At 44.2% G+C, this 27854-nt stretch overlaps 1 protein-coding gene across 1 annotated transcript in view; it reads right to left on the minus strand.

Moving 5' to 3' along the window:
- The window catches only part of LOC113018410 (alpha-2-macroglobulin-like), a 37531-nt gene extending 12496 nt beyond the window's left edge, over positions 1-25035 (minus strand). Inside the window, exons 1-16 of the mRNA XM_026161472.1 lie at positions 24933-25035; positions 21876-22025; positions 21673-21782; positions 21409-21576; positions 20947-21174; positions 9299-9362; positions 9059-9204; positions 8504-8653; positions 4416-4559; positions 4210-4309; positions 3966-4113; positions 3370-3595; positions 2752-2878; positions 505-626; positions 368-419; positions 59-142 (exon numbers count right to left, since the gene is read on the minus strand). Coding sequence (XP_026017257.1) covers positions 59-142; positions 368-419; positions 505-626; positions 2752-2878; positions 3370-3595; positions 3966-4113; positions 4210-4309; positions 4416-4559; positions 8504-8653; positions 9059-9204; positions 9299-9362; positions 20947-21174; positions 21409-21576; positions 21673-21782; positions 21876-22025; positions 24933-25035 — 2122 coding nt within the window. The remainder of the gene's footprint in view (positions 1-58; positions 143-367; positions 420-504; positions 627-2751; positions 2879-3369; positions 3596-3965; positions 4114-4209; positions 4310-4415; positions 4560-8503; positions 8654-9058; positions 9205-9298; positions 9363-20946; positions 21175-21408; positions 21577-21672; positions 21783-21875; positions 22026-24932) is intronic.
- Between the last annotated feature and the right edge of the window lie 2819 nt (positions 25036-27854).

Raw genomic sequence — 27854 nt, forward strand, 5'->3', positions numbered from 1 at the left:
TAACCTGCCATATTTTTATTTGGCTGAATCAAAATTGAGATGAAATGATGAGGTTTACCCAGGACTGATACAGAAGTGCGGGAAGATCCTTCTATCACATTCTCAGGCAGCTGTATCTCTGCTTCCTCCGTCAGCGGGCTTCCTGTGTACAGACACAACAAACGTCCAATCAGGAAGTCACGACTACAACAGAGTTACTGTCCAAAGTCACCAGGTGGCCTGATCTTCAGCACATATCGTTACATTTTGTGAAAGTAAAAGATGAAAATTTGGCACATTTTATGTACACAGTGCACTCCACTGCTAACTTTGAGCATTTAGGTCATTTCTTTATTTAAACTTTGTAACTGATGGACATCACACTGACCTTTTGGACAAAGAAGCCAGTTGTACGTCTTTGTCGTCTCACTTCCCTCAGCCTGAGGAAAAGTATCTTTAAAATGAGTAACAATTTAAATTTTATGAGTAAAAATGTTTTTCTCGTCTCGTATTTATGACACTGACCTTCACTATGAGAGATTTGGTGACCACGTCGATGCGACCTCTGTCTGGTACGCTCACAACCTCATTATCGCATGACACATGGGACGCTACGGCCTCAGCAGACACAGTCACATTCACAGCCCCTAAAAGCAGCAGCACAGGTCACCTTCTTTATCTCTCCATTAAAATAAAGGTTACCGAGGTTATTTTACAGATTTTGTAGAAACCAGATGGAAATGTGTTGGGACAAAAGGAGGCAGTTAACTGTGATTTAACTAGATCTAAAGCTAGATCTGTGGATTTAATGTTGGTTCTAAATCAAAGATAACGTCTAACTGAAAATTTTACTGCATCAGGTGTGAGAAACATGAGCTAGAAAATAAATAGTCCAAAATAATTTCAGGGTCCTGCTGGAGGCTGAGGTAATGTAAATCATAAAAAGTATCTCGTCAGAGACGATGCTTCTGACACTTTTAGGGCCACATACAATAATGTCAATTTGGCTGAATTTAGAAAACTGCAGGTCATCCTTAACACATGCCTGTAGCTAAATTCAATTTTATTTATACAGCGCTAAATCACAACAACATTCTTCTCGAGGTGCTTTATATTGTATTGTAGGCTGCCGGGGATTCCCATGATGCATTGAGTTTTTCCTTTCCAGTCACCTTTCTCACTCACTATGTATTAACAGACCTCTCTGCTTTGAATCATATCTGTTATTAACCTCTGTCTCTCTTCCACAGCATGTCTTTATCCTGTCTTCCTTCTCTCACCCCAACCGGTCGCAGCAGATGGCCCCCGCCCCTCCCTGAGCCTGGTTCTGCCGGAGGTTTCTTCCTGTTAAAAGGGAGTTTTTCCTTCCCACTGTCGCCAAAGTGCTGCTCATAGGGGGTCATATGGTTGTTGGGTTTTTCTCTGTATCTATGAAGCGCCTTGAGGCGACTTTTGTTGTGATTTGGCGCTATAGAAATAAAATTGAATTGAATTGAATTGTAAGGTAGACCCTACAATAATACATAATTTGTTGCGTCTGACTTCACTAACTGATTAAGATATAAATAATTTGGATGGCAATGAAACTGCAAGCAGTCTTTTGTATTATATATCATTATATATACTGTCCAAGGGAAGCATACATAATGGAAATAATTGATGAGAATTGAAAGGCAGGTTACAGAATGATTTATAATTAGTTAAGACAGCTGCATTGAGTAAACCATGAGGATGGAGGCAGCTTCTACTCTCAGAGTGGAAGGATAGAAGTGGGAAATCTAGGCCTTGTAGACCCAATAGCTGTGTCCCAATTCAGGGGCCACATCCTCCTGAGGCCACATTTGAAGGCCGATTACGTCACAGCTACACGCTGAAGGCTGTCCAAATTCAAAGGCTGCTCCAAATGCGGCGAAAAATGTATCCTTCATTTCCCAAGATTTGAAGGATGGGTGGCCCAAACTATCCCAGAATTCATAGCGCATTCCAGTTTCCAACAATGGCGGCCGCTACTACGTTTTTTTTATATTATTCTTATTACTCTTTTTGGGTCACAAAATAAACTTTTAACATATTTTCAGGAGAGAATGTAGCTATGTAAACTTCAAATATCTGCTGGGTTTATCAAGATATCACATATTTGCAAAAGTGCTTCGACGTTTTCGGACCCACCTGCTCGATAGCTGACCGGGAGGTCAAGCCTCACTAGAGCCTGGTAAGAGATCACCGCTGTCTTTGGCTATAAGTCATTTAGATAACTTAAAACTGTTATTGTTTGGCTTTTTTCAGTGTTTTATTTGTTCCTGAGTAAATCGGTTTGGCTGAGATTAAAGTTACAGTTTTCACACAGCTGAATAAGCGTCAGACAGAAAACTGATTAATCAGAAACGTGAGATGGTCGAGAATTTACTCCAGTGTCCTGTTATATTTTAGATAGCAAGGAGAAGACAGCTGAGTTTATTAAACTCCACCGAGACGGCAGTGATGCGAATCTGAAGGCTAGACCGTCCAATTTCACAACCTGGCACTTCCGGTCTACCCGACCTTCTAAAGACCCGACCCACGTAGACCGCGAAGGCCGGGTCCTCTGAAGGATGCAGCCTAGGAATTGAGACACAGCTAATAATTCTTTCTGCCCCACTCCCAACACAGGGGTTTATAGTCTTGCTTTACCTCGATTTTCAACTGTGCTCGCTGGCACACAAACAGGATGTGTACTCAGCCTGCCACACAGCGGTTTCCTGGCAGTGTGGAGGACCAAAGCCTGATTCTCACCTAAGGCTGTTGGGATCATGGTCCACCTGAGGGTCTTGCGCTCGTTGGCACACAAACAGGATGTGTACAGATCACCAGAGAGAGGCGTGAGGGTGTAATCTGAGGACGGCCCAGGAGTGACAGTAACCTGTACGAGGAACACAGACATGGCTACATTTAAACCTGAGTTCAAATGTGAACACATTTTTAAGCATCTAAACAAATGCACAAGTTTGATGTTATGAACTCATGATCAAAGTAGACCTTCATTTTACTTGGATACTTTAATCACTCCCTTCCTAATCGTTTCCCTCCATCTGTTTTCTTACAGCCTCCACACTAAACTCTGTTCTACAAGGTGCATGAGCGCACAAAGAAAGCTAGAGGAGGGCTGGTAGTGTAAAGACATGTGATTGGGAAATCCTGGTGTCAGTGCTTGCAGGTGAGCTTGCAGGTGTTGGTGAGCAGGGGCCCTTCAAGAACGGCCTGCATCCTGCATGGTTATATTGCCAAAGAAAAGATATTTTCTATTGTATTTTAATAACTATGATATAAATTTTGCTTAGAAAGTCATGTTTTCAGTATGGCTTTCCTTGGCTATGAACAGACATGTATCTAAACACTTTAATCATTCATTACCATGATGCAGCTGGTCAGGTAGTTAAAGACAGTCGCCCTCAGTTCAAAGTGCTCCCCCCGGATGATGGAGTAGGGCATGGTGAGTTCAAGGAAGAAAGGTTGGAAGACTTTCATTTCTTTACGAGGAGCCAAACCAAAACCCTGAGAGGACAAACAGAAAGCCTCCGTCTCCCAGGTGGTGATGGTGTCTGGGACAGTCAGGGACACCCCCCTTTTCCCATCGTCTCTGAAGCAGCAGATACACACAAACATATTCTGTAACATAATCAAACATGTTTTTATGTCTATAAATTACTTGTATAACAGTGTAGTTACATCCTGCAGTGTGAATTACTTGTTTATGTTACATTGACAAAGTAAAAGAGCTCCACGTTGCTGATGACAGTGAAATAATATATCCCACCAAACTTTAAATATGACAAAACATCAGCCTGGAGGATCAAAACATGCTAAAGAAAAAACTCACAATTATTCCATTTTCATGTTCATCACGTGGGCCAAGACACAGCAGAAAGTTCACACGGGTTTCTAAATGTGATCGTATAAACTTTTTTAAAATGTAATATGCACCAGATCTCTTCACAACAGATACTTACCCAACTTCCACCAGATCCCAGATCCACGTCTCAGGGAAGAAAGAGCGAGCTGTCTCTATTGGAGCAGCTTCAGGAGGAAGCTGCCCAGCAGATCCCACAACAGGACTACTTAGTTGAATAGAATATTGTCTAGACAGGGGAACCATACCTAAATAAAAAGAGAAAAATAATTACCAGTTTACTTTTTGGTGAATAAAAAGAAAATTTGTATCAAAAACACAACACAAACAAGTGAATGATTCACCGGAGGAGACAAGATAGCTATCACGGTAGACTTTTCCTTTGAACTTGAGGCATGAAGGCAATCGAAAAAGCAAGTTTGTCGCCATCTTCAGTCCGACTTTCTACATATTTCAGCAGCACACAAAGATCAGCAAAAACTGGTGCAACAACAAAAACTATTGTATTTACGTTATGTTTGACGGACTCACAGGTATACATGTATTTTACCTGGAAAACTGCATAGGCGTCATTTTGCTCTTGACTGGGGTACGGCAAAACATATCTTTTTGGTCTCACATTAAGGCAGTCTGTAGCATCATCAACCTCATACGGGATACCTGAGGATTTCTTGAGTGGGAGCAAGTCAAATATCTGAAAAGAAAAGTGCAGATCAACAAAAGCTCCAAACATTTATTGCCTGCCTGCCTGGTCACATTTGATCCACATGTGTTTTTTAACTCTTACATGTAAATATGAGTACAGATTAGGTTCAAATGAATTGCTAGATTATCTAAGAAGAATTCTGAAAAAAAAAAGATTAAGTCAGCAGTAAGTGTTCGCAGATGTGAGGTGTTGTAGTTGAAGTATCTGTTTACCAAATGTTACAGAAGTTCTACAATTTTACTATAAACACCACATCGTTCTTAGTGATTTATATGGCTACAGTAAGTGTTCTCCATTTGAAGCTGTCTCTGTAGCTCCTTAAACTCACTAAGTCTCACTTTTTCCAGGTTTTGCTGTATGTTTAACATCAACAAATACTCACGTATTTGAGCAGTTTTGATGCAAAGTTAAATTCTTCTCAAGTAAAGCAGACACTGACTGGCAGGTGATACACTTGTTTGCATGGTTGAATTATTTGCTAAAAAAAAGTCATGATCCTGGATTTATCTCCATGCTGAAATATTAATTTGCCCAAAAGGAATTAATTTTATAAGATTAAAATATTGTTGTCTGCAACCACATGAGCAACAAGCATGGTACTTACTTCAAGGTTCAAGGTTCAAGGTTCTTTATTTGTCACATGCATAGTTATACAAGTATAACACACAGTGAAATGTGGCCTGACACGCTCCTCGACATGTGCAAAAAAATTTGGGGGGGGGTATAGAGGAAGAACATTATAAATATATATATATAGTACCGTAATTGTCGGGCTATAAGCCGCTACTTTTTGCACAAGCTTTGAACCCTGCGGCTTTTAGTCAGGTGCGGCTTTTCTATGGATTTTCCATGATTTTTGTCATATCATAAGACGATTTGTTTTGTTTGTTCCGCTGTTGTACGGCACTACGTTGCCTGGCGGAAGGATCGGGGTTCAAGAGTGGTATGTTAGTCACATGTCCGTCCGCCAGGCAACGTAGTGCCGTACGAAGTAGCGCGAAAAACAAACTTCAAAGTAGCGCTACGCATTCAGCGGGAGTCGTGGATGACGAGCGGCGATAAACTTGCGAAAAGCAAGTTATGCCCAACTCCACCGGTGGATTCTGACAGCGTGGAAAAGTGCGAAAACATCCACGATCACCAACGGATTTTGAAGGGCTGGACTGCTGCACGATGGAGAGGAGGACACCGCCACGGCCCTTCAGAGGGTGTTCGACTCCGACACTGACAACGAGGATTTCTTTGGTTTTGAAAGTGACAACGAAGGAGAGAAGCGGAGAGTGGATGACGAAGCCATCCTGAGCCTGTTCGTTTCCGACATTGGAGAAGAGGACTTTGGTGGTTTTAGAGCGCAGGAAGAAGAGAAAGATGGTGAATGACTGACTTTTCTTCTTGTTAAAGCCGTGTCACTGCACCTGAGCCTAAAAGGTAGGCCGAATCTATTTTCTGGTGTGCTGTAGGCTACTGTTATGTACTACATGTGCAAATATGTACCCATAACTTGTTTTTCAAAATATTAATAAAAGGGGTGTGTCTCCAAACAGCCATCTCTTTCCTGACAATTCCCTTTGTGCATATTCTCTTACATATGATAAGTCAACATTGAAACACCTGCGGCTTTTAGTCAGGTGCGGCTAATGTATGTACAAAACAGGATTTTCCCCTGATTTTAGCTTGTGCGGCTAATATTCAGGTGCGCTTTGTAGTCCGGGAAATACGGTATATACACTGGGTGAATGTGCAGTAGTAGCAGCAAGCAGGTGAATTCTGTACATTAATATGAATAGACATCTGACTATTTTACAGGATAGACAATATAAACATATTTAAAATTAAAGGAATTTGGAATGTACATTGTGCCTTGGTTTAGTGTCTGGAAGAGTCCTGTCTCAGTCAATTATAGATGATGTGAGAGGGCGGGTGTGTGTGTTTAGGGCACGGATGGCTTGGGGATAGAAGCTCCTCTTGAGTCTCTCTATCCTTGCCCGGAAGATGCGGAACCTTCTACCAGATTGCAGAAGTTGGAACAGTTTGTTGCCAGGATGGGACGGGTCCTTCAGTATCTGCGCTGCTCTAGTCCGGCATCTCCTGGTGTAGGTGTCCTGAAGCGGGGGGAGAGCAATCCTGCAGCAGCGTTCTGCTGTACGGATCACTCTCTGGAGAGCTTTTTGGTCCTTCACACAGCTGTTCCCAAACCACGATGTCATGTTCTGTGTGAGGATGCTCTCCACAGCGCCTGTATAGAAAATCCTGAGGATCTTTGGAGAGACCCTGAACTTCCTCAGTTGTCGAAGGTGATACAGGCGCTGCCTAGCCTTTTTGGTCTGGACCTGAATGTGGGCAGCCCATGTCAGGTCTGAGGATATGTGGACACCAAGATACTTGAAGGACTGCACCCTCTCCACTGGAGCTCCATTGATGATAATGGGCTTGTAGTCTCTGTGCTGACTCCTTCTGAAGTCCACCACCAGCTCCTTGGTCTTGCTGACGTTCAGCTGGAGGTGGTTGTCCTGGCACCACGATGCCAGATTCTTCACTTCATCCATGTAGGCCGCCTCATCGTTGTTGGAGATGGCACCCAACACCACTGTGTCGTCAGCAAACTTCACAATGGTGTTGGAGCCGTGGGTGGCCACACAGTCTGAAGTGTAGAGGGAGTAGAGCAGTGGCGAGAGGACACATCCCTGAGGTGCTCCTGTGTTGATGGTGATGCTGTTGGAGAAGCACCTGCCCACCCTCACCACCTGAGTTCTGCCAGTGAGGAAGTCCAACACCCATGCACACAGACGGCTGTTAAGTCCCAGATCCCTCAGCTTTGTGAACAGTCTGCAGGGCACTATTGTGTTAAACGCTGAACTGTAATCAACAAACAGCATTCGCACATAGTTACCCTGTTTCTTGTCCACGTGGCTGAGAGTGGTGTGTAGGACGTGGGCGATGGCATCCTCTGTGGATCTGTTGGATCTGTAGGCGAACTGCAGCAGATCTATGGTGTCTGGGATGGAGGAGGAGATGATGTTCTTCAGCAGCCTCTCAAACACCTTCATTACTACCGAGGTCAGTGCAACTGGCCGGTAATCGTTCAGGGATGAGGGTTTGCTGTTCTTGGGCACAGGGATGATGGTGGATCTTTTGAAGCATGTGGGGACCACAGACTTCGCCAGGGACTCGTTGAAGATGTAAGTGAACACACCTGCTAGCTGGTCAGCACAGCAGCGCAGCAGACGGCCGGTGATGCCGTCTGGCCCCGCCGCTTTCCTTGTGTTTACTCTCCTCAGTGCCGCTCGGACGTCATGCTCCGCGATGCTGGTCACCGGTCTCTCGCTGATGATGTCACTGTCCTCGGTAGCCAGGCGGTAGATAGCATTAGCCGCCTGGTTAACCTCGAAACGGGCGTAGAACCGATTCAGCTCGTTGGTGAATGCAGAGTCGGCGTTGATCAGCGCAGTGTCCCTGGCTTTGTAGTCCGTAATGGTGCGTAGTCCGTGCCACATACTCCGTGTGTCGCCCTGGTGGAAGCGGGACTCCACACGTTCCCGGTACCGGCGTTTGGCATCTCTCACCGCGCGCCGCACGCCGTATGAGGCCGCTTTGTAGGCGCTCATATCGCCAGTGGCGAGACCCGCGTTGTAGGAGGCGGTCCTGGCGTTTACTGCAGTGCGGATCGATCTGTCCATCCACGGTTACTTACTCGCTAGAAAGACTGTCATCACAGACACATGCATATGTAACCTTGTATTTTTTATACCAGTTTGCTTTAAGACAAACTCAGCATTTGACTGTTTAAAACAGTTCAATGTACGACTGCCCAAAGAATACTTATCAGGACACAAGTACCAGAGCGAAGGCCTGAGCTGCTGGTAACTCACGGCACTACGGGCTCTGGAAATAAGGGATGTGTCCACCTCACTGGTGTTAATATCAGCAGTTACCTTATCTGCATCCAGAGTCTTCCCAGGCTCCTTGATGAGAACGCTCTTGTCGATGGCGCTCACACCACACAGAGAACGTGGCAGGGCCGTCACCTGCATGTTGGTCTCTTCACCTGGGACGGCTGAAGACGGTGAAAACTCCACTGACACCTGACACACACAAAACACCCGTAGAAGTTTAGTGACTGTGATAACTCCCCACGCACTGCTGGCTAAATGAGCTGCTTCACCGTGGTGAGTGACAAATCATGAGTCCCATGTGATGGCTGTAGCCCACGTTGGACACTGTATGAACACTGTGTCAGTGTTAGATAGGTAGGACTTGCATCATCATTGAAAAAGTGCTTGTATAAATGGGAGTGAGCGGGTCATGAGGTCATATAAAGAAGCAATTTGAGTCCTCAGGTAGAGTAGAAACAGCTGTGCAACAACCAGTCCATTTACTGATGCTAGAAATCCTCAGGTGATTTAGCCAACTGGAGATGACTTTGATTTGAACGACATGGCATGACTGCAGACACCAAACACACAGCACACCTCTAGAATTACACTCACCTTGTTGCTGAAGCATTTGTCAGTAGAGAAGTCAGCACTGTGGGCAATTACATCCTCACTTGGCAGGACGGCATAAGCCACAACCTGGAACTCTGGAGCCATCTCAGGAGACACTCTGACTTTAAAGGACACCTGGCCCTCATTCACTGAAACACAGGTCCAAACATGTATCCACAGATCAACAAAACAGACCAACGCCAATGCTTGGCTGTGGCATTTGTGAAAATATGGAAATTTTACCTGATCTATCTTGCACTTCAACCTGTGTTTGTCCTTGCATGGTGACAGCTCCTCTGGACAACACCTGGAAGACAGAAATCATTTAAAAACAAGAATGAACTAGCACTGATATCTGTGGACATCACTACCAGTGAAAGGTTTTGACACACCTTCTCATTCAGTGTTTTTTTTTTTTATTGTAATGCTTTCTACATTGTAGATGCACACTGAAGCAAAGAAAAATATATAAATAACTCTAAATATGTTTTATGTTTTAGAGTCATGAAAATATGGAAAAACCATAAAATAAGTATGTGTCCAAACTTTTGAACGTAAATTGGTGCAGTTTTGTGGCTGAAATTCTGATATCTTATGAATTTTAAAAGTTGCTTGTAGAAAATTGTCTTCAGACCTTAAAAGCATCGGAGCACCTTAAAAGCAAAGGAGTGAAATAACAGCTCTTAGTAATTAAACTGTTTAAAGATAAGTTACAGACCCAATTTTTATAGCTGTTCGAAGGGTTTCGAAAAGTATTTTTGTATTTTGGTATTTTGTCTTTACTCTGATTACAATGCTAAGTTAGCTTACTCCACCCATCTCCTAATAATACAGTTAAATTACAATTCAGAATACCCAAAAGGTCTTTTCTTAACATGCAGTTTGTCTCATATGTTTTTAAAAGATCCTGCGGGTGCCCACAACTTACACCAACATTATTATTTTTTTCTACTTTTTTAATTTTTTCAAGCTGCTGCCGTCGGGGAGGAGACTGCGGAGTCTCCAGGCCAGGACCAGCAGGCTGAAGGACAGCTTCATCCATCAGGCTGTCAGGAAGCTTAACTCCCTCCCGATTCTGCCCCCTCTCCCCTCTCTCCTCCACGGTCTCACTGAACTCTGTCACACACACACAAACACACACACTCTCTGACTCACTCACTGGCCTGCACCAGTTACCAGTCACTTTGTGGAGCATTGGACTGCCATTACCTCATAAGACTTTGTTGTTACACTTTCTCTTACCGTACACTACTAAATCTCCATTTGCACTATTTGCCTATTTGCACTACTCTGCCTGGTTTACACTCAATGTCACTTACCCATTATATTGTATATTGTATAGCTTTCTTGTTATATGTAAAATTGTATTTATTTAAATTTTTACTTTTTAATTATTTTACTTGCATTTTTTAAATCACTTTTATATTTAAATATATTTAAATGTTCATTTGCTATTTATCTAGGGATTGAAGAGTAACGCAATTTCTATTCTCCGTATGTCCTGTACATGTGGAAGAATCGACAAATAAAGTTGACTTTGACTTTGACTTTGACTTTGAAATTTTTAATTTCCTGTGATTATATGCTAAAAATCTGAACAATTTTATGTTGAGTCCTGGAAAAATGTTATTATAAAATGGTACATATCATTGCTTCTTTCTGCATGGTTATTTATTGAACATGCCAATCTTGTTTATTATCTTGACAAACTTGGGTGTGACCACTATCTGGTAATTGAACATTTGGAATTCTACCAACGCGGGAGACCACGTCCTATTGTGGCCACATTCGGCCACTTTAAACAAAAGCAGGGAATTAAAAGGAACGGACTTCAGCGTGAACGACCAGTTCCCCAAAGAGATCCTGGAACGACGCAGGGTCCTTTTCCCAATCCGACGCGGCTTCATCCAGAAGGGCTCCCGCGCTGTCATCGCTGTGGACCGGCTGTACGTGGATGGACAGCTCCACCGCGACCCCAACATCACTCCGTGGCTGTATTAACCTCACACCAGATAAGAATCCACTACACCCTTTCCCTATCCACTCACACTAACTTGCATTAACTTAACATTAACATCTGTTTAACTTACCAGTATCAAATTGCATCTTAAGTGTGATATGATAGCAGAATTAACACCGTCACTCTCCGTCAACGGTTTGATTGGAATGTTTTCGGGGTTTGTTTTTTTTTTCTTCTCTCTTTTTCCCCCTCTTGTTTTTATGCTGCTCACCCTTGTCCTTGGTTTCTTTCTTTATTTCTTTCACTGCTTCGATTACCTGCTTCCACACTAGGGCTGGGTATCGTCACTGATTTCTAGAATCGATTCAATTCCGATTCACAAGGTCCCGAATCGATTTGATCCACGATTCGATTTAATTCGATTCTATTCAATTTGAATCTGGGAAATTTTGACAGAAATATTATAATTCAGATCAGTACATTTACATATTTTTGTATCTATAAAAAGGAAGCTGACACACGCAAGACTTTATCACAGGTGTGAGCGTCACAGCAGATGCCTTTGTGTCAAAGTAGCTGATGATAAAACAGAAAAACATGAAGGTGGTTTTCCTGTTCTGGGATTTTATAAAAATATTCTGCAGTACATCAAAAACGAAAGAAAACCATTAATCAACATATGAACATCACCTCTGATGTTACAGCGGTTTTATTAGAGACACGGTTAAGCGTTTTGCATTTTGAATAATTTTAAAAAGTTTAAATTTGTTCAGTATTGAACAGCAGAAATTAGGTTTTCTTTTCGGAAGTATATAAAACGAAAAGAAAAAAAAACGTCGGCCGACAGTGCTGTAAACAACGGTAGACTTGTGCGTAAAAAGCAAGCGAATAATGAAGATGGGAAACTGTTCTTGAAGTACAGAGAGAGAGAGAGAGAGCTGTGCATCTTGGACGAAGCAAAACAGTAAAAGTCAGAGTGAATTCATGACGATGTTTATGTGAAGCATAGTTTGGATCTTCTTTTGCTGTTGGTTCGGTCAATATTGTTTGGAGAGACATCAAACTAACAGCTTTAGAATCAGCGCATAAAGGGCATGAACACAAAGCGCCGACCCGCCGACAGATCAGAATCAGCGAGCTGTCGGCTTTCAGCCCCGACCGTGAGAAAGGCGACATCTAACTGATTCTGATCCGCAGGTCGCGCTGTGTGTTTAAGTCTTTGTGCAGAATCCCTGTACCTGCTCTCATTTACTGTCTTAACTGTTTGGTGGTTGTAGAAATTTTGTGAGGTTTAACCTGAGATTCTGGCATTTCGGGCAAAATAAATTTATATTAAAAAATCGATTCAGGATTTTAATGAATCGATTTTACGTTATCCAAGCCAGAATCGATTTTAATCGATGAAGCGATTATAAAAACCCACCCCTATTCCACACTCATCCACAAACAACATCCTTTATTTCCACACATACGCACCATGCGCTCAACGGCAGCACATTCACTTCAGTCAGACAGCGCACACAGTCGTTTAGGATACACACACTTAAGCCAAGCCTACATATTAGTAAATATGCAAACACAAGTCAGACTCAGGGAGCATCTCGCCACACATTTTTTCTCTCTCTCCTTCGTGTGTGTTTAGTTAGTTTGTTTGTTTGCTTGTTTTAATCAATTTTAAATCATGCTTTTTATTTGTTTTTGTTTCTAATGTCTCTGTAAAGCACTTTGAATCACCTTGTTGTTGAATTATGCTATACAAATAAATTTGCCTTGCCTTTATTTATGAACAAGTGACATATTCTCTCCACCTGTCTAAGCGACGCACACAGCATACACCCCTAGTTATACACAGACATCTATGGGTACACTGAGGTTCATTACATGGAATATAAATGGAGCTGGCTCCAGAGAAAAGAGATTAAAAATATTTAACCAACTCAAAAAACTACAGGCAGATGTTGTCCTATTACAAGAGACCCACAGACCTCTTAGAGGTTCGAATGGACTTAAAACACCTGAGTTTCCTAATGTGTTCTCAGCTTGTTATAATTCTAGACAAAGGGGAGCAGCAATTTTAATACATAAAAATATTAATTTCACAGTACTCGATACAGTTATAGATCCAGAGGGTAGATTCTTAATCATTAAACTATCTATACGTGATAAAAAGCTATGTATTGCAAGTGTATATGGTCCAGATGTTGATGATCCCTCATTCTTTCACGGTTTTTTCAGTGCACTCTCTGAACACTTAGATGGCACACTTGTTCTTGGAGGCGACCTCAACCTTGGACTAAATGAAGACATGGATAGGCTCAATACAGCGGGAACTGAGCGTAATTGGCAGTCCACAAATATAATCAAACAGTATATGAGCGACTTTGGTCTTTGCGATGTATGGCGCTCCCTTCACCCCACCAGTAAGGAATATACTTTTTTCTCAGATGTCCATCACTCCTACTCTCGTCTGGATTATTTTTTGGTCAGCAGCTCACTGCTGAACGACATTTCAGACACTGAGATTCACCCTATAGCTGTCAGCGATCATGGTCCTGTATCTTTAACACTAATGCACAAGAATAATACTACGCCAAGAAAAAACTGGAGATTTAATATATCACTACTTAAAGATGAAGACTTTATTAAATATTTTAAAAAAGAGTGGACTTCATATTTGGACTATAATGACACTCCCGAAACATCAGCTTCTGTTCTATGGGAAGCAGGGAAAGCTGTGATGAGAGGTAAAATAATTTCTTTCTCATCACATAAAAAGAAAAAAGAAAACAAAAATACTCAGGAATTAGAAAAAACATCAAATCCATAGAAGAAGCCTACGAGTCCCACCAAGATCAGGAAACATTGAAGAAAATACGCAAAACAAAACTAGAATTACACTCAACAAAAATATAAGCGCAACACCTTTGTTACTGCTCCCATTCCCCATGGGATGGACGTAGAGACCTAAAATTCATTCCAGATACACAATATAACCATCCCTCCCAAACAGTGGTCACAAATCAGTCCAAATGTGTGGTAGTGGGCACATCTGCCATATTGAGATAATCCATCCCACCTCACAGGTGTGGCACATCAGGATGCTGATCTGACATCATGAGTAGTGCACAGGTGTACCTCAGACTGCCCACAACAAAAGGCCACCCTGGAATGTGCAGTTTTGTCTCACAGCAAAATGCCACAGATGCCACAAGCAATGAGGGAGCGTGCAATTGGCATGCTGACAGCAGGAATGTCAACCAGATCTGTCGCCCGTGCATTGAATGTTCATTTCTCAACCATAAGCCGTCTCCACAGGCGTTTCAGAGAATATGGCAGCACATCCAACCGGCCTCACAACCGCAGACCTCGTGTAACCACACCAGCCCAGGACCTCCACATCCAGCAGGTTCACCTCCAAGATCGTCTGAGACCAGCCACCCAGACAGCTGCTGGAACAATTGGTTTGCACAACCAAACAATTTCTGCACAAACTGTCAGAAACCGTCTCAGGGACGCTCAACTGCATGCCCGTCGTCCTCATCGGGGTCTTGACCTGACTCCAGCTCGTCGCCGTAACAGACTTGTGTGGGCAAATGCTCACATTCGATGGCGTCTGGCACGTTGGAGAGGTGTGCGCTTCACGGATGAATCATGGTTCACATTGTTCAGGGCAGATGGCAGCTGAGAATGTCCCAGTTCTTGCATGGCCAGCATACTCACCGGACATGTCACCCATTGAGCATGTTCGGGATGTGCTTGACCGGCGTATACGACAGCGTGTACCAGTTCCCACGAATATCCAACAACCTCGCACAGCCATTGAAGTGGAGTGGACCAACATTCCACAGGCCACAATTGACAATCTGATAGACTCCATGCGACGATGTGTTGCACTGCATGAGGCAAAAGGTGGTCACACCAGATACTGACTGGTTCTGGGTCCCCAGACCCCCAATAGCGCAAAAAACTGCACATTCCAGGGTGGCCTTTTGTTGTGGGCAGTCTGAGGTACACCTGTGCACTACTCATGATGTCAGATCAGCATCCTGATGTGGCACACCTGTGAGGTGGGATGGATTATCTCAATATGGCAGATGTGCCCACTACCACACATTTGGACTGATTTGTGACCACTGTTTGGGAGGGATGGTTATATTGTGTATCTGGAATGAATTTTAGGTCTCTACGTCCATCCCATGGGGAATGGGAGCAGTAACAAAGGTGTTGCGTTTATATTTTTGTTGAGTGTAAATGAGATATTTGGTAAAAAAACAAAATTCTTAGTACAAAGACTACGCTTACAAAATTATGAACATGGTAATAAATCCAGTCAATTTCTAGCAAACCAGCTAAAAATAAATAAAGAAAAACAACTATATGTGCTGCTAAAGATTTATCTGGGAACACAATATATGAACCGATACAAATAAACAACATTTTCAGGGATTTCTATAAAACGTTGTATTCACCACAAATAAACCCATCTAAAAAAGAAATTGATCAGTTTTTGGACAACATAACTCTTCCAAAATTATTAGACACTCAAGCAATGGCACTGGATTCACCACTGACACCAGGTGAACTCCAGGAAGCCCTGATAAGTATGCCCAATAATAAGGCTCCAGGTCCAGATGGCTTTCCTGCAGAATTCTACAAAGAATTAGACCTTAAAAATAATCTGCAAAGCTCTCTCAAAGAGACTAAAGAAAATAACCCCCTTCTTAATTCCTCCTGACCAAACTGGTTTCATAAAAGGTAGGCACTCATCAACAAATACACGTAGATTACTTAATTTGATAGACTACTCATACAGTAAAAACATCGAAACTACAATATTTTCTTTAGATGCAGAAAAAGCATTTGACAGAGTTAACTGGAAATTTCTATTTGCAACTTTACTTTTTGGATCCTCTTTCATAAACTGGTTAAAAATATTATATAATTCCCCAACAGCTTGTGTCAGAACAAATGACCAGACATCCTCCAGCTTCTGTCTCTTGAGGGGCACCAGGTAGGGATGCCCACTCTCCCCTTCACTGTTTGCAATTTTTATTGAACCACTAGCAGCAGCAATCAGACAGAATTCAGTAATTAAGGGCATAAAATGCAAGAACGTGGAACATAAAATCAGCCTTTTTGCGGATGATGTCTTACTCTTTCTCCAAAATTCACAAACCAATATCTCTGGGGTGATTGAATTGATAAACTCTTTTGCAAGAATATCAGATTACTCAATTAACTGGTCTAAATCTACAGTCCTACCGATTAATTGCTCCCTCCATAATTCCTCTTCTACACCATTGCAATCGAGAAATATAAAATATTTAGGTATTAATGTTTCTCCCAAGCTTGCAGATCTAACTAAATTAAACCATATCCCACTTTTAAAGAAGGTAGAAGGCGATCTGGCTAGGTGGAAATGTCTACCCATATCACTCATGGGAAGGGTTGCCGCTATAAAAATGATAGTCTTACCAAAAATAAATTATTTATTCTCAATGATCCCAACTAAACCGCCACAAGATTGGTTCAGATCTCTAGATTCATGTATGTCCAAATTCCTTTGGAAAAATAAACCCCCACGTATAAGCTTAAAAACACTACAAAAGACCAAGGATAAAGGAGGACTAGAACTGCCTAACTTTCAGCACTACTTCTTAGCCAACAGGCTTCAGTTTATCTCAGGATGGCTAAAACATACCCTCTTAGATGAACCTTGGCTAGATGTAGAACAAGCACTTTGCAATAATCTAGAGATCTCAGACCTACCATTTATCAGCTCAAACATCCAACGACATGAATGCTTCAAAAGCGTCAGCATCAGCTCTTCTCTGACAGCATGGTGGGAGTTTCTAAAATTGACGGAGTCTTCACTAATCCCATGCAAACGTACACCTATCTGGAACAACCCTGACATATTACAAAATAATAATATGATAAGCCTTTCAGATTGGAGTGGTAAAGGAATCAAATATTTAGAACATATATTAGAAGGAACAGAATTTATTTCATTTGACAGACTAGTTACACAATATGGGATCAACAAGAAAAGATTTTTAGAATATCAACAAATTAAATCCATAGTAAAAAAGAAATTTAAACCGGGTCAAGTTGAACTACAAACACCACCAAATGTGGTTCAATTTCTTACTCTTAAAACCCCCAAATTACTATCCAAAATATACAGAATGCTTTCTAAAACAGATGAATCAATATCACTTCCTATTGCAAAATGGGAAGCGGATTTATCAGTTAACTTAGACCTAAACTTCTGGTCTCAGATTTGCTTAAAAACCTTTCATCTAATTAGAAATCCCAGTCTTCAATTAATTCAATACAAAATATTACATAGAGTGCACTATACAGGTCATCGGATGTTCAAGATGGGCTTTACGTCTACCAACAACTGCTCACACTGCCAAACCAATTCACCGGACAATTATATCCACGATCTTTGGTTCTGTCCACCAGTTCAGAAGTTTTGGCGCGAGATATGTGAAGACTTATCGAAGTGTCTGAAATGTAACATTCCAACTTCCCCCTTAGTGTGTTTGTTGGGCAGCTTAGATAATGTCACTTCAGAAAAGAATATCGCCCATATGGTTTTCACTGCCCTATGCATAGCCAAGAAAACTGTCCTCATGAACTGGAAAAATAAAAATTATCTTAATTCTAACCAATATAGAAATTATCTATTAGATTACATTAGTCTTGATACAGCCTCTGCCACCACATCAGATCAATTGCTCTGGGCTCCTTTGATCAGCTCCATCACCTAGTGGGGGGGTCATAGTTTGGTCCCACCTTCGCTGTTTTTATTGGTTGTGGTTGTGATTGGTGTGGGGGTAGGGACAGGCTTAGGGCGTCAGGGGGTTCCCCGGGAGCATCTTCCTTGAGGGGCTCAACCCGGGGTAGCGGTCATGTCCGGTTAGGGGCTCTGTTGGCTCTCAGGTGACTGTTTCCTCATGGCTGCGTGCAGCGGGGCTAGGGGAGGGTCTGTGCTGATGGACGTGGGTTACTGACCTAGTAGCCTGGCTGCCCCTGGGTGGGTTCGGGACAGGCGTGAGGTTCTGGGGGCGCTCCGTCTCTGGGCTGGGGCCCTGGCTGGGCCTTGGGGGCTTGGGTCCTGGTTGGTATGTTGCTGGGGTTGTGGGCGGGTGGGTGTATGGGGGCCCGGCCCTGGAGCAGGGTGCCGCCAGTGCATCGAGCCACCTGGGGGGTCTTCAACTGGTGGGGGAGGTTGATAGACCTTGCAGGAGCTCTCCTCTCTTCAGGAACTCACTCTGCAGGAGGGGGAGATACAGGAGGGGTGGAGGAAGATCTCAGCCTGGGCGTCTATTGTCTTGTGTAGTCTGGAAGATGAGTGGATGACGGGGTGGGTGCAGTTTTCTCTGTGGTGGGGTCGGGTGGGCTGTCCCGGGCGGTGCTGCTGTTCTGAGCCCCAGTCCGGATGGGCCTAGGCCCCCTTTCCCTGGCGGGTTGAGGAGTATGGGGGTGCCTACTGGGGTCAGCGGGGGAGCTGGCCCCAGGGAGGGGTCACTTGCCCCTCCCTTCCTTCCCTCCCCATCTCCAGCTGCCTCCCTCTTCCCGCTCCACCACAACCACCCACACGTGCAGGGCCTTGGAGTAGGGGTATGTCACCAGGGTGCAGGGGGGGCTACCCCCCCTCTGTCCCCTTCTGGCTGCCTCTGCCTCAATTTTATCTCACAATTTAGACATTCACATTACTCACACTCTCATTACACATACATATAGGATCTTGGGGGTGGGCACGCTACATGGAATCCAAATTACCATCAGGGTGTACACCTCACCCCTGGCGTCGTTGCCCACCTCTCAATTTTAAATACACGTAGACATTGAGGGCTAGCAGGAGGGACTATGCGCTTACCTGCTGCTCTCTGGCAGGTAGCTCCATGCCCTCCTGGGTTTTAAAGGCACCTTAGAACACACATGCATCAACACTACAATGAGCGGGTGGAGGGAGGTTTGGAGTCTTCTCACACCCCCGTTCTCTGCGACCTGCTGGAGCGGGGGGCGTTGGTGGTTCTTTGTGTCCGGGGATGGGCGCCCAGGTACACACCGGCTCACTCCTTGGCGGCCGCTTATCGGGGCCTGGAGCCTGGGGCTCGCTCGGGCCACTTCGGGGGTGGGGTGCCCTCGGTTTCTCGGCCTGGGGCTCGGTCACTCTGGCACAGCTGGCTGCCGGCGGAGCTCACGGGCGCGTCACTGCAACCCCCCTGGCTTCTGCTCCGCGGCTGCTGAGTGACCCCTCATCTGGGACTCTCCTCAGCTCTTTCTGGGACAGTGGCGCGGCTGCCCCTCTGTTGGTCTTCCTTGGTCTCTTGTGTTCTGAGGGCCTCTGGATGTCTGGAGTTTTGATCTCCTCCATACCTGCTTCATGCCCTGGAGGACGGGGCTGTGGCCCCCCCACACCCTCTAGCAGATCATTACATGAAGGAACCTTTTAAAAAAACAAGCGCATCCATGCTCACAGGTGTACACACGGGTGATCACACCCACAAACTACACCCTTTTTGGCTCCTACCTCAAAGCACACTGTGTTCTGTTGATCTTATGTGCTGCACAATAATGTTTAATATTTAGTATTTACTGTCATATTCCCATATATCATTGTGATGTTGTTTATTCTATTACTCTTGTTCTCTTCTGCTTGTTTTCTTTTTTCTTTCTCAACAGGTGATCCAGGTGATTGATATATGCATTTTCTTTTTTTGTCTGCTTTCTTAGTTGGTTTTTGTTTTTTGCCCTTTATCCCCGTCCCTCTTCTCTGCTGTTTTTCTTTCCCTCTTCCTTTCTCCCTTTTCTTTTCCTCATTCAAGTCTGTCCCGTATCTAGCAAGTGAAAATAAAAAATAAATAAAATAAACAATAAAAGGTGAATCAAATGGACCATTATGGCAAGGCCGGGATGGTCAATTTGGTAAAGTAAATCCGTTGGGCATCTTTCTTCGCCTTTAGACAATAATTCTGATGCAAAAGAGCCAAACGGGACAGGCAAAAAATAAATTGAAAAAAAAAAAAAAAAGGAATTCTACCAACGACAGAAGAATGTACTATAAATCTGTTCTTCCATGTTGTATTATTGCCGCCTACTGGAGGAGCTGAGTATTGTGCTTTGGACGGATGTTCAATTAAGGCGCACATGTATGGGCTCAAATTTTGGTCATTATTTTGTACTTGTAAATCAGTTTTGTAAGTGTAAAAAGAATTTGTATGTCTGTAAAAAAGATTTGTATATGTGTAAATTTCACACGTATTTATAACCAAAAAATACGTGTGAAACTCTGCACTCAAGTTTCAAGGTCCAAGAACGAATTTTGAACCAATTTTTCTTCCTTTCAGCCGATTGGTCAATGTCATGTCAATCACAAATTTAAATATCTATATCCAAATATACAATACACAGAACAGAGAGAAAACACCTGTGGAACACTAACTAAACGTGGAGTCACTAAAAGACAAGACTTGAAAAGTGCAGGGGAAACACAGGGAAAGCATGATTAACTAGAGCAGAACCCAGATGACTAAATCTACGAAGGCCTAAGAATATAAATACTTAACAGAGAGAGAAAACTAAGGATATCATGAACAAAGGACTAAACACTGAGGCTAATTACTAAGCTGACAGAAAATGATGAGGGACAAAACAGAGGAACCAGACATGAAGTCTGTGATTCAGGAGACAGACGCCCTCCCTAGTTTTAAGTTTAGGCTTTTTCCTTTTTTCTAAAGCATATAGTTTGGGCTGGATCAGTATTTAGGCTGAAATAGATCGAAGCTGCTGGATTCTCATGATGGACTGAAAGTTTCTTCTTCAGTCATGATGGGCATTACAACAGTACTTTTTTAGCAAACACACAAAAGGTCTGGCCATGGTAAACTTTGTAGTAAACCCAGAGATAACTCACCAGATAAATGACATCCACAGACCCCGGAGACTCTCCCACTATAGTGTAGTTGACTGATACGTCTTCTTCTGCATCACAGGGAAGTGATTTATCCTTCTTCTGTACCTCTAGAGAGCTGATTGTTTTAATATCAGGAGAAGACGGCTGGGACATGGATAATGTGTGAAATCCCCTGTCATAGTATGCAGTTTTGTATTGTTGGTTGCCCACTGTTGGTGTCAGGCTTGCCTAGTTGGGGATAGGAAACAAAAATTTAAAAACTTGATCTACAAATAACATTGGTCAACGAGGCTTTATAAGCAAGGCAAAGGTGGAGGAAGATGAGTCATAAACTGTTTCAGGATTGCAGCTTATTACTGTGGGAGGTATTTGGACATTTGCAGCCTATCAGAAACCAATTGTGGCTTCAGGCTGCTGTCATTGCTGCATTAAATTACACATTGTTTCAGTGTGTCAGCTCACATGGAGTTGGATATCCTGGTCAAAGTTATCAGTGCTGAAAGAAAATGAGGCCACACCGTTGCTGTCAGTTGTCAGATTTTGTAGTGAGCGTGGTTGCCACATTTGTCCCGTGAACAGGTAGACCGGTGCGTCACAAACTGGTGTATTATTGTGGTACACTGCTCTGACCTGTTGAAGAACACAATGCTCTATCAATGGAAAATACAAACAATTTAAATGTGCTTTGTACGACAAACTGAGCTGAAAACAACATGTTAGGCTTACTTTTCCTTCCACATTAGATCCCCGTTCCCAAACCTTGGGCACGTTAATAAAAGACACTTTTCCAAGGACGTAAGAAATCGTGACTCTCTTCTCTTGAGGGAGTGAAACACCTGAATGTAAAAACGTTCATGTTACAATCCTGTGAATGCCTTTTTGGTTAAATACACATCGATGTGTCATTTTAAAGAAATAAAAATCCTTGCCTGTTCCCTCTTCTTCCACTTTGGCCCTGATATCCAGAACATCATGAAGCATCCTTTGGTCTATTTTAGTAAAAATTGACATGTTGAAGGAAACAGTTGCACAGCCAGTCTTGTCTGCCTGGAAAGAACAATAAAGAAAGAAAATCACTGCTGTGTGCGATACAAGAATAAACCAAAATTAGAATCAAATCTCATTCACAATCGAATCTATAAAATATATTAAATGTTCAAACTATGAGATTTTATAGAGTCATGAAAAACGTGAGCTCATTTAGAATTTGATGAATTCTACATGCATGAAAGCTGGTGCAACAACGGGACCAGAGGAGAACGCTCTACAGGGTGGGCCATTTATATGGATACACCGTAACAACATGGGAATGGTTGGTGATATTAAAGTCCTGTTTGTGGCACATTAGTATATGTGAGGGGACAAACTCCTCAAGGTGGGTGGTGACCATGGTGGCCATTTAGAAATCGGCCATCTTGGATAAAACGTTTTTTTTTCTCATTAGGGAGAGGGCCATGTGACACATCAAACTTATTGGTAATGTCACAAGAACAACAATGGTTTGCTTGGTTTCAACGTAACTTTATACATAAAAACATATATTTATAAAATAATAGAATATAATTTTATATTTATATTTCAATATCACAATAATCTTCCAATTTAGAACTACAAGTTAAAAAAGAACTAACATACAGTGGGGCAAAAAAGTATTTAGTCAGCCACCGATTGTGCAAGTTCCCCCACTTAAAATGATGACAGAGGTCAGTAATTTGCACCAGAGGTACACGTCAACTGTGAGAGACAGAATGTGAAAAAGAAATCCATGAATTCACATGGTAGGATTTGTAAAGAATTTATTCGTAAATCAGGGTGATGATAAGTTTGGATTGTCTTTTTATGCTTTCCCAACCTGGAAGCAACATGAAGGAGCTCATGTATCGGATATTACCAAACGAAGGCGTCTAGCCTGGATAGCAGCTGTGAGACGAGCTGATATCAAGTTCTGTTACGTCTCCAGATATCAGTTGGTGTGCTCAAGACATTTTCATTCCGGTAAGTTCTAAATATGTTCACATCACACTTTATAGCTGAATAATATCATAGTTGGTGGTCTCGGAAGTTATAGAAATTGCAATCAAACATCGAATGGAGTGACTTGATTGGTTGATGTAAAGACAATAAATGAAATGAGACAGGAAGGACACAAATTGGCGTTAATAATTTGCCCGATTATCAAAGTGTTAATTTGCATGTACTTTACAATTACGGGCATATAATATGATAACGATATTTTAGCAGTTCAATGATAAATGTATAACATTAATTATGGTGGGGGTGGAAAATGGCTATTTCACTCGATGCACTGCAGCTGACTTACTTTGACGACGTACTCAGAGTTTGGCGGCTTGAAAATAGCCAAATCTTGCACCCAGCCATTTGTAAATTGGATGTGCACCTCCAGTGACTTGTAATTACGAAACTGGTTCGCTGTGTAAGCGCTTACTCCACAAACAAGATACGTGAAGATATCGGGGTAGGACAGTGGCGGTAAGTCGTCTGGGTCTTTACTCAACTGCCGTATTTCATATGGGTCCAGATTTGCGATGCACTCTATTTTTTTCAAGTACCGCTGCTTCGCCTCTGGACTAGGGGTGGGTTTTTATAATCGATTCATCGATTAAAATCGATTCTGGCTTGGATAACGTAAAATCGATTCATTAAAATCCTGAATCGATTTTTTAATATAAATTTATTTTGTCCGAAATGCCAGAATCTCTGGTGACATCTCACAAAATTTCAAGAACCACCAAACAGTAAATGAGAGCAGGTACAGGGATTCTGCACATAGACTTAAACACACAGCGCGACCCGCGGATCAGAATCAGTTAGATGTCGCCTTTCTCACAGTCGGGGCTGAAAGCCGACAGCTCGCTGATCCGGGTCCGCGCTTTGTGTTCACGCCCTTTATGCGCTGATTCTAAAGCTGTTAGTTTGATCTCTCTCCAAACAATATTGACCGAACCAGCAGCTAAAGAAGATCCAAACGCTTCACATAAACATCGTCATGAATTCACTCTTTTACTGTTTTGCTTCCATTGCGATGCGCAGCTCTCTCTCTCTCTCTCCCTCTCTCCCTCCCCCTCTCTCCCTCCCACCCTCTCTCTCTCTCTCGAACAGTTTCGCTTTCTTCATTATTCGCTTGCTTGTTATGCACAAGTCTACTGTTGTTTACAGCGCTGTCGGCCGCTGTTTTTTTCCCTTTTACATTCTTCCGAAAAGAAAACCTCATTTCTGCTGTTCAATACTGAACAAATTTAAACTTTTTAATATTATTCAAAATGCAAAATGCTTAGCCGTGTGTCTAATAAAACCGCTGTAACGTCAGAGGTAATGTTCATAAGTTGATTAATGGTTTTCTTTCGTTTTTGATGTACTGCAGAATATTTTTATAAAATCCCAGGCCAGGAAAATCACCTACATGTTTTTCTGTGTTTTATCTTCAGCTACTTTGATACAAAGGCATCTGCTGTGATGCTCACACCTTGGATAAAGTCTTGCGAGTGTCAGCTTCCTTTTTATAGATACAAAAATATGTAAATGTTCTGATCTGAATTATACTTCTGACTGTCAAAATTTCCCAGATTTAAATCGAATCGAATCGAATTAAATCGAATCGTGGATCGAATCGATTTGGGACCTTGTGAATCGGAATTGAATCGATTTTAGAAATCAGTGACGATACCCAGCCCTACTCTGGACGCAATCGGTCTCTATACCGTCCGTTTTCTTTTGAGCTGCTTTTAAGCATGTTTCTTGTCGTCATCGTTCCAACACAGTGTGTTTGTTTTGACCCCGAAAATGGAGCTGCGCTCCCACAATGCATTGCGGCGTGACGTCAACTCCAAAGCCCTATTGCGGGTGAGCGTAACCGTGTTCCCCTGGCTATAGGAGGCGCTACCCCCCCTGATTTCTTATTACCTCCGCACCATCCTCCAACCCAGTCCTCGGGAGCAGGCGCCCAGCGCTGCGTCACCACCGTTCACCACTGTCACTTAACTTCCCCATCACCGCCTCCACCATCTTGCGGCTCCGGGGCGATTCAGGTTGGCTCACTGAGACTCGGGCGCTGCCCGGGGTCGCTACCATCCATTCCTTCGTACACGAGCCGCTCACCCTCGCCGTTTCGTTCGGACTTCGCTTCTCCAGCCTCCTTTCTGGCGCGGATGTGGTCGGAGGATGAGGAGCCAGCCGTCACAGCTATCAATGTTGTGTCAACAGCCGCTGCTAGGAGGAAGCGGCGCCTTCGTCGCCGCCGCACGTCAGCGCAGCCAGAGTCCAGGGTGTCGTCAGAGCAGTCGCCTGGGCCGGAACCGCTGGCCGAAGCCGCCTCCGAGTCCGTGTCAGCAGTGATTTTCGGCTCTGAGGAGATGTCCCCACAAATCACTGCCCAGGACATTGCTGAACGGGAGCAGGTGGTTCTCGCGGAGCTGGAGGAGAAGCTCCGGTGGAAGCCGTGGCTGACCCCCGACTATGAGCAAGTCTTTCGGGGAACGCGCCTCGCTCTTGGGGGCCCGCGGAGCTGCCAGGGCCTGCCCCCTTTCACTTCCCCTGCAACCGGAGCTTCCGTCACCGCGTCGCCTTCAGGGAAGAGGCGACGGCGACGTCACCGTGGCGCCGCGCGGCAGCTGGCGGTTGGGGAGGGTCTCGTTTCATCTCGTGTCCCTTCCGAAATGGAGGTGAGTGACTGTGCTTTTGCTCCACGTGTCTTTTCCGTGGGCGAGATTATGGCCACTATTGAACTGCTGCCTGGCGGGCTCAGCCATGAGAAAGACGATCGTGTTAAAGAGTCAGAGTCCGGGCAAATGCCTGTTTTACCGGCCAAGGTGTCAATGGAAAATTGTATTTAGTAGTCAGTATAATCTTTTAGTGATATAAGTTTGCATATGGTAGAATACTGCATGTAGTTATTTGTATTGGGAAATGTTTAACCATGTATGCTTAGAGGCATATAATCAATTGTGTAGTGACAGGATGTGTGATTTTCAGCAGGCTTGGTTCACCCCCACATCCTGGGAGCATGGGAAAGAGCTCGTACCTTGTTTTATTGTTTTACGGTAGGATTAACGTAGCTATGTCTGTTTTAGTTTAAGTGCTTCTTTACATTTAGATGAACTGCAGGACTTCCTCACTGTGTTATCCAGGGTGAGGGGGGGGGGGGGGGGGAGGTCACCCTTCTCCTGACCAAGGATGTACCTTTTGTGCTTTATGACCCTTTGATCAGCAACACACACACACACACACACACACACACACACACACACACACACACACACACACACACACACAGGAACTATAAATAAAGACTGGGGCAGTCTCTGAGCGCGAGTCCCTGAGCCCTCACTCTCGTGCGAGAGCTCAGAAGGTGATGGGTGGGGGAGGGGTGTCAGGAATCTCACAGGAGGCAACATGTGAAGAGAGAGGCTGGCACAGTGGTGTGGCTCTGGATTCCAGGCTGTGGGGGTGGGAGCAGACACTGTGGTGTCGAATCTATTGAAAAACAGATTCAACTCGTCGGCTCTATTCTCACCTCCCTCAGCTCCCCTGCTGTTGGTTGGCCTGAATCCAGTGATGGTCTTCATGCCCCTCCACACCTCTCTCATGCTGTTCTGCTGGAGTTTCCACTCCAGCTTCCTCCTGTAATTGTCCTTAGCCTCTCTGATCTTGTCCTTTAGTAACACCTGGATCTTCCTCACCTCCTCTTTGTTGCCCCCTCTGAAAGCCCTCTTCTTGTTGTTGTACTTGACACCTGTTTGGAATTTGTGGGCACTAAGGACAGTTCTTCACCTGCCCTCTCAGAGCGTGGTGTTACGTCCCAGCGGTCTGTTTCACCACAGGCTTCAGCCCGGCTACCTGCTCAGCTGCCAGGTCGGTGTCCCACTCAGAGGTTTGCTCAGCCACTTGTGCAGGCTCTGGCACAAATCCCTCCATGTCCACTACAGCCATCTGTCCAGTTAGCGGCTCAGCTCCCTGTCCAGCCAGGGGCCTCCTTAACTGTTCGTCCTGCGCCTGCTGCTGGATGCCCGGGTGTGCCTATCTGGCACCCTGCAGCGTCCGCACCATTTCCTGTCATGCCAGCTGGAGGGCCCGAGGAGCCTGTCCGGCCTCAAGCCATGTCAGCTGGAGGGCCCGAGGAGCCCGTCCGGCCTCAAGCCACGTCAGCTGGAGGGCCCGAGGAGCCCGTCCGGCCGCCTGTCTCCACTGGAGGGCCCGAGGAGCCCGTCCGGCCCCTTCGCCGCCGCCGTTGCCTTCCGCACGGCTGGCCTCCTGACCGGCTCTGTCACCTGTGGCGCCCGCCTGGTCGGCCCCCGACCGTGTGACCCTTGAACTCTTGTGCCCGCGGGCTCCGGATCGGCCTCCTGATGGAAGATGGCGTGGCCTGTTGGGTTGCCGACCCCCGGGTCGGCCGCCTGAACTCATAAACTGTGGGCTGGTGTGTTGCCGCCCTCCGGGCCGACCCCCTGAACTATGTTTGGACTATTGTCACGTGCTCCAGTGTTTTCTGTTGGCTGTTTTTCTTTCTTGTTCTGGTCCCTCCGTCCTGGTCCCCCGCCGCCCGCCCGGGCTCGGTGGTCTGTTTTTTTTTTTTGGTTTAGGGCTGTCTGGAGCCAGCCCTTGGTGGGGGGGTGGTGTCATGGTCCTGGGTCGTGCGACCCAGTGTTTTGTGCTTAGCCTATTTTGATGTTTATTGTTTGTTTAGGTTCACTAAGGTAGTCCAGCCATTTGTATATATTCCCCTTGCATTAAGTCTCCCTTGCCCTTCTGTGTGTCTTGTACCGTCAAGTTCATGCTGTCAGTTATGTCATCTCCCCTGTACTAAGTTTCCCTGGGTCATGAGTCCTGTCTGCGTGGTTATGTTTAGTTCTTGTCATGTCTAATTTCCATGTTTCCTGTTTTACTTTGTAAAT

Source organism: Astatotilapia calliptera, unplaced genomic scaffold (genome assembly GCF_900246225.1).
Source record: "Astatotilapia calliptera unplaced genomic scaffold, fAstCal1.2 U_scaffold_8, whole genome shotgun sequence".
Classification (NCBI taxonomy): domain Eukaryota; kingdom Metazoa; phylum Chordata; class Actinopteri; order Cichliformes; family Cichlidae; genus Astatotilapia; species Astatotilapia calliptera.